The 16,787-nt window shown below is 48.6% G+C and overlaps 1 protein-coding gene across 2 annotated transcripts in view; it reads right to left on the bottom strand.

Moving 5' to 3' along the window:
* The window catches only part of Thada (THADA armadillo repeat containing), a 294,070-nt gene that overhangs the window by 76,684 nt on the left and 200,599 nt on the right, over positions 1 to 16,787 (bottom strand). For both annotated transcript variants that reach the window (XM_028892580.2, XM_028892588.2), the window contains exon 30: positions 13,735 to 13,853. In XM_028892580.2, the coding sequence (XP_028748413.1) occupies positions 13,735 to 13,853 (119 nt within the window). The remainder of the gene's footprint in view (positions 1 to 13,734; positions 13,854 to 16,787) is intronic.

Below are 16,787 nucleotides of genomic sequence, written 5' to 3'. Positions count from 1 at the left end.
AAGCTCCTGGTGTGATTAAGGTTTCTAAGTCAGGAAACCTGATTGGGACTTCACCTGAATCTGGGGCTGGTCACTTCAGGTCTCCAGGAACTACTCCCCAAACTCTGGGTGGAGCCAAGGCCAACATCTTGAGCACTGTAGGGGGATCCAGCGGAGGGAGAGCGGAGGAGAAAGAGAGGACCAAGTTTTGACCTTACAGAGTAGATGGTGTTTTTGTGGGGAGGGAGAAAAACGAAAGGCAATGAAAAGGGATGCCATGAAGGAGGGGGGGCTGCAGACATGGAAGGACTCAGGCTGGTCAGGAAAAAGGAGGAGGCTCTTGAGTCTCAGCCAGGGCTCATCAGTGTCTGGGTTCTTCAAATCGTGGCTCCAAAGGCGGCCAAAAGGAGGAGAACAAGCGTCTAACTGGAGCCAGCAGTGAGTAGACGCAGCACTGGCCTCCAGCGGGCGCACACGGGGCAGTGGGTGGCCAGTGAAGAGGGACAAGGGTCACCAGATCAGGGAAGCAGCAAGGTGAGCAGGAAAGGAGAGGAGGCCGGGGACGGCAGAGCAGGCACCATCTACAATGTCGTACACACCGCTAGGACCTGGCTCCGGGCCCTTGCTGGCTGTGTTGGACCCTTCATTTAAAATGCCCCTCAAAGCCTGTCCTCTAGGACAGACATTTCCTGACCAGCCAGCCTCCCAGGAGCTGCAGGCTGGCTTGACCAAGGCATTCTGCTTGGGTCCTTGGGTTTCCCAGAGGTCCCTCTGCAATCCCAGCTGCTCAGCACTGTTGTGGAGGCTGGCCACAGAGCTATGTTTCCCGACAGAGCCCCTGTGGCTAGGACTTAGGAGGTCTTCCTTTGATGCAGCTACATGAAGCCATGTAAATGTGGAAGTGTAAATTAAATAAAGAGAAGCTTCTTCTCCCATTCTGATTTCCATTTTTACCACAGTCTGGCCAACTAATCAGCATATGGCATTCTTGGAGAAACAAATGGAGATTTGTTTAAGCCATGATGCCAAATGGTCATGAATTGCAGAATATGTAATTTTCAACAAGCTATTTCCCTCCACTGGACCAGCTAGGATTCAGATCTGCAGGCAAGCCAGCTGGCAGCAACATGTGGGGTTGGCAGGCCCCCAGTCCGTCCCTGAGATTACCTTGTCTTCATGAGGGGGTGGTGCTGGTGGGCTGAGTGATTATGGCAGAGTAAAACCATCACCCCCCAAATGGAGAAAACTGCCATGGAGCCCCCCTTCTTGGGCTCTCTCCCCAGTGCCCTGCTCTGGTGTGGACCAGCTTCCAGAGAATCTGGAGAAAGACTGGAAGCTGGACATGTCTGGAAAAGGAACAAAGGCCCAGCCATGTGCTACCCTTCATGGGCTCCTCTGGGGAAGAAGCTTTGCTCCTAAGAGAGAGAGTCCATGAGGGCTGAGGCCTTTACCCTTTGACCAGGATCTTGGTGAGGTATTCCATGAGGCCCACCCACGGTGGAAAGCACTGGGGTCCCGTCAGAGCAGGCCTGAAATCACAGCCTGCTCTGCTTCCCTCTGTACCACAAGGGGAATCCTGCAAGCCCAGCCCATGACTTCCCCTGCTGCCTGAAGGCAGGCTCACCTGGCCTTTTCAGTAGGCCCTTAGGGACCCCTGCACTCCCACAGACTCTCGTGTTTTTCCATCTTTCTATTAGGCATCTTTTTCTTATTAATGCACTACTATTCAAGCTGTGTGCAGAGAATGATGAAAAAGAGACCTTGTGTGGGGTTTGGGATTTGTTCAAAGCCTGGGAAAGTGTTTTAGAGTGTGTGTTTTACTCCTTTTATGAGAGATGCATGTTTCCCTCCCTCTGTGACTTGTTTAAAAGTAAAGTTTAATATGCTGCCAGAGAAATTGCTGGTTAATAACTTAATAAGCTATGAGCTGGGAATTATGGGAGAAAAGTAGTATCTAAGAAAACCTTTTTTGTAGTTTGGGCTTGGGAGGCTACACAGCATTGATTATGCTATAGAATGCTAACAGAGTCTCTTTTATTCTTCCACTTTACTTTCCAGGAGCACGACAAGCATAAATATGCAAGTAGAATGGGAACTCCTGGATGCAGAGAGACAAGTCTGGACTTATCAAGGGAAGAATTGCTCGTAGCATGCTTGACAAACTATGATCATGTGAACTTGGCAAGGCATATGCTTGGACCCCAGTCCCAGCAATACGAGCACTAGAGTTACAATATACTGCATTTTATGAAAGGGTTATCTTTAAAAATATTCTTATTCAATTTTATCTTCTAAGCATAGACATTATTTTTCCATTTTTCAGAATCAACAACACTGTTCATAGGGCTCAAGTGACCTCCTCAAGATCAGGGCAAAGCTAAGAATAGTGTCAAGGTTTTCCAGACAAACACATTGTATTTATGTGTCCCAAACAGTTCCTGAAGAGAGACAGACAGTGTGCCAAGCATAAAGGGCATGTTGGTGTGCACCCCACACACATGGCTACCTGATCATAGTGCTTGGCTCTTTCACACTGTAAAAGCCATTACTACCAGGTCTTCTCCAGCCTCTTTCACTTTCTACCCTAACTTTCTTTTTTCTTTTGGAGACAGTCTCACTGTGTAGTCTTGGTTGGCCTGGGACTTGCTATGTAGATCAATCTGGCCTCAAACTCACAGAGATCTGTTTGCCTCTGCCTGTCAAGGCCTGAGACCTCACAGGCTTATACTCCATCTTTAGAGCTTTCAACTCTGAAGACAGAAATGGAGTCTGTGGACGGCGCAGGCCACATTAGTGGGCTTCGGGACGCATGGCAGTGCTTCTCCTAACTTCAGCACAGCATGCTTTTTGTTTTTCAGGCTTGAGGCTTCCTGATAAAGCAGTGCCTTAAGAAGCAGGGCCTTCCCAGAAGACAGGGCTGCGGCCTGGAAAGGGCTCTTAAGACTCAAAGAGGAATGAATCTCTGAGCCTGCACAGGAAGGTGTTTCCAGAGCCGTGTAGGCCATTGTAATCATTGAAGAGGCCTGGGCACAACAGGCAGCTGAAGGCAAGAAGTAGAGAACAGTGAAGCAGTGGAGGGCCTCTTCCAGGCTGCCCCTCAGTCCACTCAGAGACCAGCCCCTTCCGGAAAGAGGGCTAAACCCGGGGCACACAGGGCAAATGTACCAGGGCTTAATCAGCTCAATGCTGGGGCAGAGAGGGTGCACAGTGCCAAAAAGCCTGTGGTCAGAGCTAACTGACTCCAGAGGTACTACCTCTAAAAGATCACTGCTACAGAGCAGCTGGGTGACCAGGACAATTATCTTCCTTACATGCCACAATTTATACTCTGCTTGGTAGAGAAGAGGCAGCAGGCTGTGGCAGGAGGCCTCTCAGGAAGAGCTCTAGGACAGGGGCCTTTGATGGCAAAGTCTAGGGCAGCTCCACTGCGCAGGCTTGCAGGATCTATGGCAAGCATGCTCAGGCGGCAGCAAGAAGCAAACCAGAACTTGCTACATTCACTCCTAACTGGACCCATAGTCTGGGGACCACACATGTCTGTTAGGAAGGCTGCCCACCTTCTTGTCAAGTATCTCCTCTGCAGTTTTGTTTTGATTAGTCACTGTTTTCAAACAGGGAGGTGGGGTACCTCACAGTCCCTTCTGGGCTTCCAATCGAAGCCATGCAGGTGGCCTCCAGGCCCCGCCCGAGCCTGAGCTATGTTTACCATCTCTCCTAGACTAGGCTAGCTTCAGTGTCTTTGAGTTTCCACAAAGGCTTCTTTTTGAGGGAAGACTCTCACAAGATGAGACTGTCTTTACATTCCTTTCCTAGTATAAGCTCCATGGTTCTGAGGACCAAGACAAAGCCATGCGACTCCCATTTCTAGAGACCCAGGTGACTGCAGGGCAGGCTGCTGCCGGGGAGCTTTTGGAACCTTGGATTTCAAGTGTGTCAGACAGAGGCCTAGCACCAGTGTCTGCCTGAGACCAGCGGTTGTATCTTAAGGTCCTGGACCAAGTGCAAACTCCTCTGGTGGCCAGCCTTTAAGGGCCACCACATCTGGTCTCTTGGCCAGCCCTGCACAGCGCCTCCTCTGGTTCTCTCCCCTGCTCACCAAGAGTGCTGCCGCTGAGTCTCGCTGCAGCTTCTTGGCATGTTCTTTTCCATCTCCTCTGCTGTTTTCACATCACACCCCTGTTCTAAAGCGACTTTCAGACAGCTGCCTCTCCTAGCAAGCCTGCCCTGACTGTGCAAAGCCAGCTTTTGTTCTGAACTGCTATCTGAGCTCCACGATCGGCTAACTGTTTCCTATGGACAGTGGACTGCATTATAAGTGGGCCATGACAGCCGAGGCCTACCGAGGCTCTGTCCCACATGCCTCACATGCTCACCACCATGCTGAGCACTGTACTGAGACTCCTTGGTACACGGGCAGCAGACATTCTTAATTTACTCCACAAAGGCTAGTCTGTATCTATATAACCCCTCTCATACTCCAATCAAAGAAAACTAGCCTGTCAAACAATTAAACCTCACCCAGCCTGTTCAGAAGTCTCTTTCCTCCTGAAACACTTCCTTGACCCCTGTACCCTCACAAGCTAGCATTTATTTATCCTGTCTTAGCTCTACTATAATTCATTTTTGCCCTTAGTAAATTCTTACTTGCTTATGTTTAATCTATTCTTGTCTTAGGTGTTTTTTTTTTTTTTTAATTTTATTTTTTTGTGTATGGGTGCTTTGCCTATATGTATGTCTGTGACACGTATGCCTGGTGTCTATTAAAGGTCAGAAGAGGGCATCAGATCCCCTGGGACTGGCATTACAGATAGTTGTTAGTTGCCAGGTAGGTGGTGGAAACCAAATCCAGGTCCTCTGTAAGAACAGCAAGTGGTCCTCAACTCACGGAGCCATCTCTCTGGCACCCACATGGTTTCTGATACAGGGACAGTATCTTCCGCCTTATGCTTATGTTTTGGCTTTTGAGACTGGGTCTCACTATGCAGCCTAGGCTAACTTTGAACTTGCAGCAATCCTCCTGCCCCAGCCTCCTGAGTGCTGGAATTACAAGGCCACACCATTGTGCCTTTGTAATATCATTCATTTTTATTCTCTAGCATGCTACTACGTTGTTCTGTACTGTCTGTGAATTGGAATCGGCTTTAATTCACTGGGAATGGCTCAATGAAGGTGGTGGTTTATCCAAGACAGAACATGTTACATGCTAATAGGAAAACAATACCCTGCTGTACGAGGGCTCCTCACAGTATTATGGAAAGGCAAGTAAGACCATAACAGTATTGTCGAAACCTTCTAACAGCAGCTCCCCCAGCCCCTCAGGGCCAAGAGCTACAAATAGAGGAAGAGTTATTTCTGAGCCTTCTAGCCAGCTAATACTAACTCCAGGCTGGGGTTGTCGATTTCTGTATTTAAAAAGCAGGAGGCATCAGCAGTTGGGGATGGATGCCTAGTGTACAACTGTGTGAAAGGACTGCCTATTCTTCACTTTCCACTGCAACGTGAAGAAGCTCCGACCCTACGCAATGTGCTTCAAGGCTCAGGTGAGCACACTGATCACACAGGACTCCTTTACCCTGACCAGCTTGCAGACGCCGAGCTTTCAGCACAAAACCAACACTTCCTGTCTTCACACTTGACCTCTCCAACAGCTTGCTCCTTTTGCATCTGCGAAAGAAGTGTTTCATAAAGGAGGTGTTTTGTACCTCGTCCCACGGGTTGGGTTGAAATGTAGCTTCATGCTTCTCTCTGTTGTTTTAAAAACAAACAGGATCTCATCTCAAGGTATCACGGCCTTGAACACTCCTGAGATGTCTGAAAGGGGAGAAGTTTGGTCTAAAATGCACCAACTCCATCCTTGCTGCAGGTGACTTCAAAAAGGCTGAGCCAGAGGATTAAAGAAGGGCCCGGATGACAGTCTCTTCTCCCCACCACACTTCAGAGCTGACAGGAAAGCAGTGGTCATGTTCTCCCCAGTCCTGTCTCTCTGCCTCTCAAATGCAGAAAAGGACTGGGAGAACCCTGTCGACAGAAGATGGGAGGGGAGAGCGGGAAAAGGAGAGGCAGGGAGGAAAAGGAAGAAAGGAAGGAAGGCACCAAGCCTGCAAACACCCCCCACACACACACAAAAGCAGAGACCCCGCCAGCTGTGCCTGCACGCTCGCTTATGTGACTAACCAGCCTTGCTGAGACTTGCGTCCCTTCCAGTCTTGGCAGGGACCACAAATGATAGCCTTGCAATGCCCCACGATCACTGGAATACACCAGCCCTCTGGCTGGACTCCTGTCAGTGGTACGGAGTGGGGAAGCAAGCTGCAGCATGGCCGAGGGCTGATGCCACACTGTTTCTCAGGTGCTGCAAAAGAAGCTGTTTCCTGCACAGGGCAGCAGGCTGGTCCAAAAGACAGGAAGGAGACTGGGGAAGGGCTGGGGACAGTGGGATCAGACCCAAGTCCTAGTACTTCTGCCCTGGAAGGGTAGTCTCTCGGGTGGATAAATCCGGTGGTTAGGAAGGAAATGCTGTCTTCAGCTGTTGTAAAGCAAAATGGAATTCTAAAGCAGCGTTCTGCAGCTGGCCGCAGACCCCGGGGGAAGAACGAGAATGCCACACATAAGCACGCCCCAGCCTAGTCTCTACAGCACATTTTACCCACATGCTCAAACCCATAGGCCTTCAAGGGGCCCAGTGCTCAACTTAGTGGGGACCAGTTAAGTGAGTATACGGGGGTGGGAGGAGCACTCCAGGGTAAGCTGAGTAGGAAGTGGATCAATGTCACAGTTCATAGTTTGCAAGTCAGAGTTGGCTCGAGGCACCAACTACTAGAGTCGGCCCTAAAGCAGCTCTTCAGCAAACAGGCTCTCCTGTGCCTACTCCCTCCAGCAACACTGTTTTATTCAAAAACTCACTCAAGGCTGCTTTCTTAATAACCTTGAGGCCTATTTTTGAACTCCCAAGAGCCTGTTTTCCTCACCAGACTATCAGGCTGTCACTTTACAAAACGATAAACACTCAACTGCATGCCAACAAAGCACTGGGCCTCCCTCAGGCACTGAGACCACAGGGATGGCTGCCTGGACCAGGGGTATCACCTTCCCACAGTGTCCTGATGCCACGAAGCCCCTGATGTTGGGAGAGAAGGCAGGCCTGATGTCTTTGGTAGTCTTGGGTCTGCTCCTGCAACTGCAAGCTTTTACCCAGCCCTTGAGAATGAGGCCATGAGGGCAAGAATACTTAAACTGGGGGTTACATAATTATAGTGGCTGATGTCTTTACTAAAGAATGAATTATGTCCCAGTGCCAAACAGTGGTCTCACCTGGAGCTGGCCAAGTATGTAGGCTCTCAGGTCCCACCTTGAGCTAGTGAATGAGAGTCTTCATTCTAACAAGTGATTTCTGTGCATATATTCTTTCTGAGAAGCCTATTCTAGATGCTTATGTCCCTAAGTCCCCAACATAACAAACAGTGTATGGACAGATGGAGGCAGTGTGGCCTAGAAAAAGCCTGACAAGGACTTGGAAGCTGAGTCCTCAACAAATGTTAGGATGTTGCTCTCAGCTGGTGGATGGTCCTGACCTGGCTGCAGCTCTCCCTGGTCAGCTGTGTGAATGGATGGATCCTTTGACCTCTGTGGGCTGCAGCTCTCCACATGCATGTGGCCAAGGAGTGAGCAGATGGATCCTCTGACCCCGTGGGCTGCAGCTGTCCACATGCATGTGGCCGGGGAGTGAATGGATGGATCCTCTGACCCCGTGGGCTGCAGCTGTCCACATGCATGTGGCTGGGGAGTGAATGGATGGATCCTCTGACCTCGTGGGCTGCAGCTGTCCACATGCATGTGGCCGGGGAGTGAATGGATGGATCCTCTGACCCCGTGGGCTGCAGCTGTCCACATGCATGTGGCCGGGGAGTGAATGGATGGATCCTCTGACCTCGTGGGCTGCAGCTGTACACATGCATGTGGCCAAGGAGTGAGCAGATGGATCCTCTGACCCCGTGGGCTGCAGCTGTCCACATGCATGTGGCCGGGGAGTGAAGTTGCACAAACTTCGGGGCTTTTCCACATCTAAAATTCCAAGCCCATGAGTCTGCCTGAAAAGACTGCTTTGTCACCCTCCTTACACTCTAACTGTGATTTTAAGAAATAGTTCCAGTACTTAATACAGTCTGGCCTATGTCTAGCCTGGGAAAGGCTGGCAAATGAAATGATCCAAATACAGTCTATTCTACTTTAGCCACACCTTAAAAGATGAACGGTGACATGAGCTTCTAGGATAACAACCATAGGAGGGTAAAATGGACTTAGGAGGGCAAAGGCATGGAATATCTAAATCAGTCTCTAAGGGTGGGAATCAACATTAGTGGGTTCTAAAATCTTTCCAGGTGATTGTAGCATTCTAGCCTGAGCTATTGTTTAGAATGAAAACTTACTACCAGCCAACCTGGCATTTGATAAGTGCCAGGACCAAGAGTCATAGACTCCTGTGGGGATCTAATGGGACAGTTGTGGTGTATGCAAACCATGCTCTATTAAGAGAGAGGACCAGAGCCAGAGTGGTCATGTACCACTGTCACCCTACATCCTAGCAGTGGACGCCTGCAGCTACAAGGTAGATGTGCGTCTGAGGCCAGCCTAGGTTAGAGAGCAAGACTGTCTCAAAGCACAATTAAAACAATCACCACTCTCCTAGGGAGAGGGAGAGAGAGGAGAGAGGAGAGAGGAGAGAGGAAGAAAGAGAGAAAATGAGAGAGATGCTTACATTCATTTTTCAACAAATGACATTATCAAAGCCTTCTCCTTAATTAAAAAAAAAAGCAAAATTATATTTTTTTATAAAGATGAGTGGTGGATGCCGGATGGCGGCAGCAGCAGCGCGTGCCTTTAATCCCAGCACTGGGAGGAAGGGGGTGGGGGGCGCGGACGCAGAGCTCGGTAGACCTCTGTGAGTTCAAGGCCAGCCTGGTCTACCAAGGGAGTTCCAGGACAGCCAGGACTGTTAAACAGAGACATTCTGTCTTGAAAAACAAAACAGAAGATGGGTGGTGGTAAAGCTAGGAAGACAACAACATAAATTAAAACACCAATGACCTTGAGGACGCTGACAGTACAGAAAGATTTCTGTGTGAAGCATTTGCTATTGCCAATGTTTTAAGTCTAAAGTTACTGCCTTAACCTCAGAATTCCAACTTGTAAAACTAAACTACAGCAACACTCAACCCTCTACTCTGTCACATGCTGCCACGGCCATTCTACTGTCTGTGTCTAGGACCTCAGCTACTCAGCTTACATTCTCAAGGCACCGCCATGTTGTAGCATGTGTCAGACTTCCTGCTGGCTGGAATATAGCTGTGTGGTAAAACTCTGGCCTAGTATGTGCAAAGTCCTGGGTTCAATCCCTAGCACTGGGGTCCGGGAAATTTTCTTTTAAGGTAGAGTGCATGCATATATCATATTTTTCTTACACTGCCAGCAGCAAACATGGCTGCTTCTGTGTTTTAGCTACCAGAAATAATGCTGCTATGAGCATGGTTGTACAACTATCTAAGTCTTTGCTCCGTGTGTGTGTGTGTGTGTGTGTGTGTGTGTGTGTGTGTATACAGACTTAGGAGAACTGTAAGATTTTATACTAATTCTATTTTTAATTTTTAAATTTTAAGTGTGATACTCTTTTCTGCAGCAGACATAAAAAGTTTTAAATAATAATAATAGCAAATACTTCCATAACATCAAGTGAAAGAAGGAAGCTGTAACTTTTATACTTAATAAAGAAAAACTATGAAGTAACTACAAAAAACTGTTAACCAATTACAGTGGTTTCCATTGGACTGTGGTAAAAGTAGATTTCTTTTCTATAGTCCTTTTCTAATTTGTGCTAGTCTATTTGTCCTTGATTTGAGAGCTGAGGAAAAACATGAAAGAAGTTTAGTAGAAAATATATTTCCTTTTGACCATCATATTATCCACCCTACTGAGTCTAATGTACGCACAGCTCACCAAGTTTTCCTCATCTTTTGATTTTAGTTTTTTTTTGTTTCTTGAAAAAGTTTCACGGTGTAGCTCAGACTGGCCTGAAATCTGCAACCATCCTCTTGTCTCAGATCCTACCTAAGTACTAGGATTAACAGATGTGTACCAGCACACATGGCTTATTTCCTCAAGTTTTCTAAAAGGAACATCTAACACACATTTACTCTTTTATGACTGACAGAAGCACAGGTAACAAAGCACTTCTGAAAAATCTGAAGCCCAATATAACTGTAATCCCAAACTATAACCACCATAACTAAGCCTCTTCCTCTTCTTAGCCCTGCTGAAAGAGCTTTTCCAAGTCCTTCCTGTCTGGGCAGGGCTGTGAGTCTGCCAGGGCAGCAGAGCTGGAGCCTGCAGAGAGCAAGGCAGCAGGCAGGGCCGCCCACCCTTGGGGACGAGGCTGCATCCTCGGGGGCACCTCTAGACAACCTTTCCAGGCCAGAGGCTAACTCTAATGCTCACTTGCTCCCTGACCTGGGTTGGGTGAGTCTTCTGCCGGGAGTTGGTAACTGCCTCCTTCCCACCAAGAGAAAGACGGTGAACTGGCTGAGGAGGCAAGCCAAGGAAAAGGGAGAAGGAGGAGGCACGAAGGCTTAATGAGCTGATTTCCATAAAGGCTCTGACATCTTGGAATGAAAAGCAGCCTATAAGAGAAAAAGCCTAGTCCTTTATTCAAGCCACATTGCCAGCTGGCCATTTATTACCTAAAATTCCCCCAACAACCCCATGTGTACTGCTCAACCAGCTCATAGAAATAAATTCTTATTAATCTTGCAAAATCAAAACATGAATATAAACAAAAGTCTTTATGTGCTCTCAATTTTAGACTGCAAATTTAAAAATTCAATTGATTATCCATAGCTCCGATAAACTGTTTTAGAACCTTCTGGAACAAAAGGTTAAGTAACTGGCACACACCCTAGAATTCTTGTGCTTATTGGACGGAATGAACTCAATGATCAAATGAACTTCCGAAGAAGAAGGTGTTGCTGCTAGAACTTAAACCAACATTTTCTTTGCCCAGCAACAGTGATTTTTCACAGGTTACAAGAGAAAGATACAGAGAGGCCTCAGTGAGCCCGAGGCACATTTATCTTTCATGTGCAAATGAGCAGGATACAGGGCCTCTTCAGCAGTCGGATTTGGACTACTCTGCACTGTGACATCTCCATGGCAGAGGCAGGGGAGAAAGGACCTGCTTTGAGGGGACTGCCATGACCCCAAGTGGGCTCACCTGAGCATGCAGTTAACTGGTATAGAGAAATACCTCCCACAGCAAGAGGCCCTCACAGACAAGGTAGGCATGGGGCAGGTGAAGGTTTCATTACCTACATAGAGTTCTATGGTCTCCAACTCAGAGCCTGTGGGCACTCCTCAATGATAATACAGAACAGCTCGTGCAAAGCTCTGGAATGTACTGTGCTTTGGCAGCAGGATTTCCTTCCAAACTCTATTCTAGGCTCTGAACACACCCTGATTAATCTTTGTAAAAAATTATGTTGGGGAATAAGAGGAGGTCTGGTGTTAGGAACCATCCACAGACCACCCACTGAGTGGAAAGTTCACACTTGGATAATAGAGAGTTGACTGTCTTGGAGACAGAAAAGTGGCTGTCCTGCACTCTGGGCAAGGAGGTAGAAACCCAGCAAGGCCATGTGATTCATGGCTTCACTTTGTAGGCTACGGAGATGGGCAGAAAACTCAGGAGGTTGGAAGGGATGCTAACACTGAGCAGGTTGACTGGACAACAGCGACAGGGACCATGGGGATGCTGCCAAGGCAGGTGGGTTGATACCACGTCACCAGCTGTCTTCAGGCACTGAGCAAACTCAAGTCATCAAGGGCTGGCCTGTCCCTCCATCTTCCTTCTCATGCAACAAGAAGGCATGGACTCAGGAAGCAGGCAGGTGACAATTTCCAATGAGCCTAAGCAAAAGGGTAGGACTCCTCCTTTACAGCAGCTCAAGATCCAAGGCTTGCTACTTGGAGAAGTTATGGCTGGAAAAGGGTTTCAGCAGAGTGACTTCTGGGAACCTCCACTTCCTGACCCCCAGAAATAACAGCGAGGAAGACCTGACCTGTTGTTACTTGGTGAAAAGCTAAGGGACAAATGTGACCCCAAGTCTCTGTTCTCCCAGGAAGTGTATCTTAGAGAGGCTAAGGGCACCAGGGCTGCATAGAAGGCAAACGGTATCGGCTTAGAGAAACTACTTAGCAGCCTCCATAACTGTACTGGCACTTCAGACAGAGACGCGCCAGTGCCCCTGCTCACAGTTTTAAGTATTACCTGAGACAGTCATCAGACTCCCAACCACCATACACACCACCATGGACACCCACCACTGACTCCCCTTCACAAAAAGGTTTCCTTCAGGAGCTTTCAGTGTGCCTGCGTAATTTTCTCTGCCTCATGGAGGGTCATCCCATCATCTCACATGGCCACCTTTCTATCTACGCTATTATCTAAGCCTGGGATTCTCCCTGCCTTGCCATTTGGCAAAACTACCATCTCTGAATGGGCCTGCTATCGACCCTCCCCCAGCTCTCCTCTGGGTCATGCCTATACTGCAATGTGATACAATTGTATCACAACACTTGTTGTCACCATATCTAAAACCCTGAATGGAAACACGAGGTCTACTCATCTTTCCAACCTTCTAGGAGCCAGGTCTAGCTCTTTTCTTTGCATCTGTCTGTGGATCCACAGGCTGACTGATGGTGGCCTGTGGCTCACCAGTGCTTTGCTTCGTTAGGGTGACTGGGACCCTCACAATGCCCATTAGTTGACTTCCCATACAGGGTGGGGATTCTAACAGAAGTAAACAGAAGCACAACATTTAGACACCAAAACACCAACTCACAATCGGAGGGAGCATGCTATGGCGTGGGCTGTGGTAAGGGGCACACTGTCCTCTTCCTTACTGCCTTTGCCGGAGCCAGCTCACTCAGAGGCCCTGGCAGGGACAGTCTTACAGGAGCTGGGGACCTAAACCAAGACTTTGAACATGGTGTTAGAAAGACTATTCTCTACATATAACAAATTCTTTTCACGCCTTTATACTCTAAGTTCCAGAATAAATACTGGTAACAGAAAGATAAAAGAAAAGAGAAGAAAAAGCCAAGTGCCTACTCTGCTTTGCTTACATATGCTATCCTTCCCTGCACCTAACCATGGCAACTTTGATTTCCCTTTCCCGGTCAAGTCCCGTTCAGTGCCTGCTCAAGTCACCCAAGGGTCTTTAACCAGTAAGCTGCCATGGCTCCGAAGGGTTTGTACAATGCAGACCAGTCAACTGCTGGCATTTGTAGTTACAATGTCTACACAGGTACCTGGTAAGGGTAAGAAATTTTGGACTGTTGAATCTTATCACACCTCCAACCCCATCACTCAGCAATTATAGAAAAACTGTCAAGAAAGTTGTTCTTAGCCGGGCAGTGGTGGCGCACGCCTTCAATCCCAGCACTTGGGAGGCAGAGGCAGGCGGATCTCTGTGAGTTCCAGGGCAGCCAGGACTGTTACACAGAGAAACCCTGTCTTGAAAACTACCCCCCCCCCCAAAAAAAAAAAAAGGAAAAAGTATTTTCTTTACTACAACACAAGGGTCTAAAATATTCTAGTAAGTCTGAGAAACTTATGTGAATAACTTAAAACTCCTCACAACTAGAAACAGCAATTCTTGAACACACTGCTAACCCGGTGACGCCTCCTCATGTGGGTCTTTTACATACCTCATGGCTAGCCAGAGTTTGGCTTTGGTACAAGCAGTGACATCACTCAGCTCCTGCTGAAAATCTGCAGTGGTTCTGTGTCTGGAGTCTGTAACGTAGGCTTGTAACAAATGAAAAACCTGAACCGGAAAAGAGAAAAGGCAATACTTTGCTGTGAAAATGCTTTTCATAAATGCTCAGGTCCTCTCTTTTAGATTTTCCCAAAATAGTTCCCTCAAAGGAAACAGACACCCGCAGAATGTGGCTCTGGTCTGCACAGGGAAGCATGCTGCAAGCTGTAAGGTGGGGAGGATACAGCAGTGGTAAGAAGTCCAGGGCCCGGCCAAACCTGTGCTCTGGGTCTTTCTCACAATTCCCCAGATCGGGAGCATGGTGACCACACAATCATCTGCTCAAGAGCTTTAGTTAGAAACAACCTAGACACTGAGTTGAGCGAAGAAGAGCAATTATCGTTATGCCAGCAGCCTTGCATGAAACTAAACTCCAAGTCTTCGTGTAGGAAGGAACTGTGAGTCTAAGTGGTTTAGACCTAAGTCTGGGTTCATTACGACAGCGTGGGCTAACGAGGCAGGCACACCACAGCACGCCTGTGTGGACGGGAAGTGGTGTCTGTAACAGATCTCTCAGACTTTCCCTTGGCAGACAGGGGAAGGGACGGCAATCAGATGGGGTGCACGCTCTTGACACGCACATGGCAATTATATACCAGAATTAAAAGCTGACAGGGCAGATCCCGGAGGCTCTCTAGTGTTTCCATTCAGGATGGTGGCTCTGTTTCAGCACACAGGCAAGCCAGACCATGGGCAAATGTGTGTGGACCCTCCTCAGCCATGGCCCACATTGCCTCTGTGAGGAGCATAAATCTCTGGGGAGGAATGAATGAGACCGAGGGTAGATAAGGTTCTCTGACCTGGACTCACCAGGACTCACTCGATCGGCCAGACACATAGATGACGACGGTGGAAACAGAGTACCAAGAAACACATGAAGAACTTTAAAATCTATTTTAGTATTTATTTCTTTTCTGTTTTATCCTCTGCCATGAGTGCTGGGATTACAGACACATGAGCTGCCACCTCTGGCTTTATGTGAGCTCTTGGGATAAGTCCACATGTAAGTAATTTACCCAGAGTGCCATCTCCGGGTCTGGGCCTCAGTCTTCCAAGTGCTGGGATTATAGGCATGAGTCACTAGCCGGGATTATCTACCCCCCTCCGCCTGAGATAAGAACTCAAGTAGCCCAGGCTGTCTCAAACTCTCTAGGTAGCTGAGGGTGGCTGGCGTTGCACAGGATCCGATCCTCCTGCCTCTGCTTCCTGACAGAATTACAGGTGTAGGCCACTGTCCCAGTGCAGCTTCTCTGAAGCAGGAGCCCGCAGGAGTGTGCACTCCTCACCCTGTGTGAACACCGAGACACTTTCTCTCACAAAGGGCCTGTTCTTTCAGACATACCAGGCTAGATGCTGTTCCCTCACCACAGGCTGCAGGGACCAAACCACCCGGCATGGAGCCTGGAGAACTGGGCTGGCTGGGGCTTCTGTTCCTATGCGGTGACTGCCAGAGGGAAAAATACCTCCCTCGGCCTTGATCCCCACTGTCCCGAAAGAGCTGGCAAAGTCTCCGGGCCTTGCTTTCTTTCCTACACAGCTGCACTAAACCAACCACCAGGGCTTTCATGTGTCACAGCGCTGTAATTAATCAGCAGACACCAGCAAAACACACGACTGTGGAATTTACTTGTCAAGAGAGCCGTGAGGTTTCCAATGCTTCTCATTTAGAGGCAATCACTTCAGAAATAACTCCCGGTGGATGTTTAAGCTCTGGCCTATATTTGCTCACCTTGCTTGGCAAAAACAAGACTGTTTTTGCAACGCTTGGTAGCTCTGGCTTATGAATGTCAGCCTACGGGCCCATCAATTCTGTCACCCTGGGCACAAACCAGACAACAACTGCGATCCTAGTCACTCACCAGGGACAGAGAGTGACCTGTCTGCACCCGACAAGTGGATACCGAGGCGCATGTAGGCAAACCTGGCAGAAACAAGCAAGTGGAGAGGCAGAACAATCCAAACTGAGCACATGTCAGGGGAGCGGACGAGACTGGGGCAGGGAAGGAAAAGGAGAAATGAGAAGACAGATGAAGGAGAGGAAAGGCTTGCCAACAAATGTGAAGTAGATCAGTGTTTCTGAGAGACACTAACGAAAACACTGGAATGCACAACCACCCTCACATGTTGTTTGTGACACTGGACTCAAGAAAAACTAGACAATCATTAGGTGTGAAATTCAGAGAGAAGGCCAGGGAGCTCGGGAAGGAGCCACCTGTTCTCAGCTCGTGGGTAAAGTGTTGGTACAGAGTATGGCTGAGCCCAGGCCGGGGGTAACCTGCAAACAGCCGGAAGGAACCAAGCATGCAGAAGCTAGAGCTACCAGCCAGAGAAGGACAGAACTCAGACACCAGAATGCACCAAGTCCAGTGCCAGTGTAGACTGCAAGTCTGCAACAGTACTCAGGGGCCCAAGTCTGCAACAGTACTCAGGGGCCCCAAGTCTGCAACAGTACTCAGGCCCTCACGCCAGGGCCCAAGTCTGCAACAGTACTCAGGGGCCCAAGTCTGCAACAGTACTCAGGGGCCCCAAGTCTGCAACAGTACTCAGGGGCCCAAGTCTGCAACAGTACTCAGGAGCCCTAAGTCTGCAGCAGCATTTAAACACCCAGCCCACAAATACTTATTAAGCCAGTATTAGTACCAGAAAGTGTCCTGGGAACTGCAGCAGAGACGAACAGTCCTCACTCTCCTGCAGCTTATGTTAGTCACAGAGAAATGGAAAGGCAGCAGCCTCCTTGCTGCTGCATGGGCACATCATCATCACCTCCCTGGCTTTTCATGATCTCATGCTTGTGACTCTAGGGCATGGCAGGAACTCAACAAGCACCTCCTGTAGGGCACAGATGCTGGTGCTTGGTGTCTCTTCTAATATTAACTCTCTCAGGGCACACTCCCATGAATGCTGTACACTGGCAGTAGGTACCAAGTGTGTTCAGGGTAGACA

The sequence above is a fragment of the Peromyscus leucopus genome, chromosome 22 (genome assembly GCF_004664715.2).
Source record: "Peromyscus leucopus breed LL Stock chromosome 22, UCI_PerLeu_2.1, whole genome shotgun sequence".
In the NCBI taxonomy this organism is placed as follows: domain Eukaryota; kingdom Metazoa; phylum Chordata; class Mammalia; order Rodentia; family Cricetidae; genus Peromyscus; species Peromyscus leucopus.
This window is presented reverse-complemented; position numbering and strand designations above follow the sequence as displayed.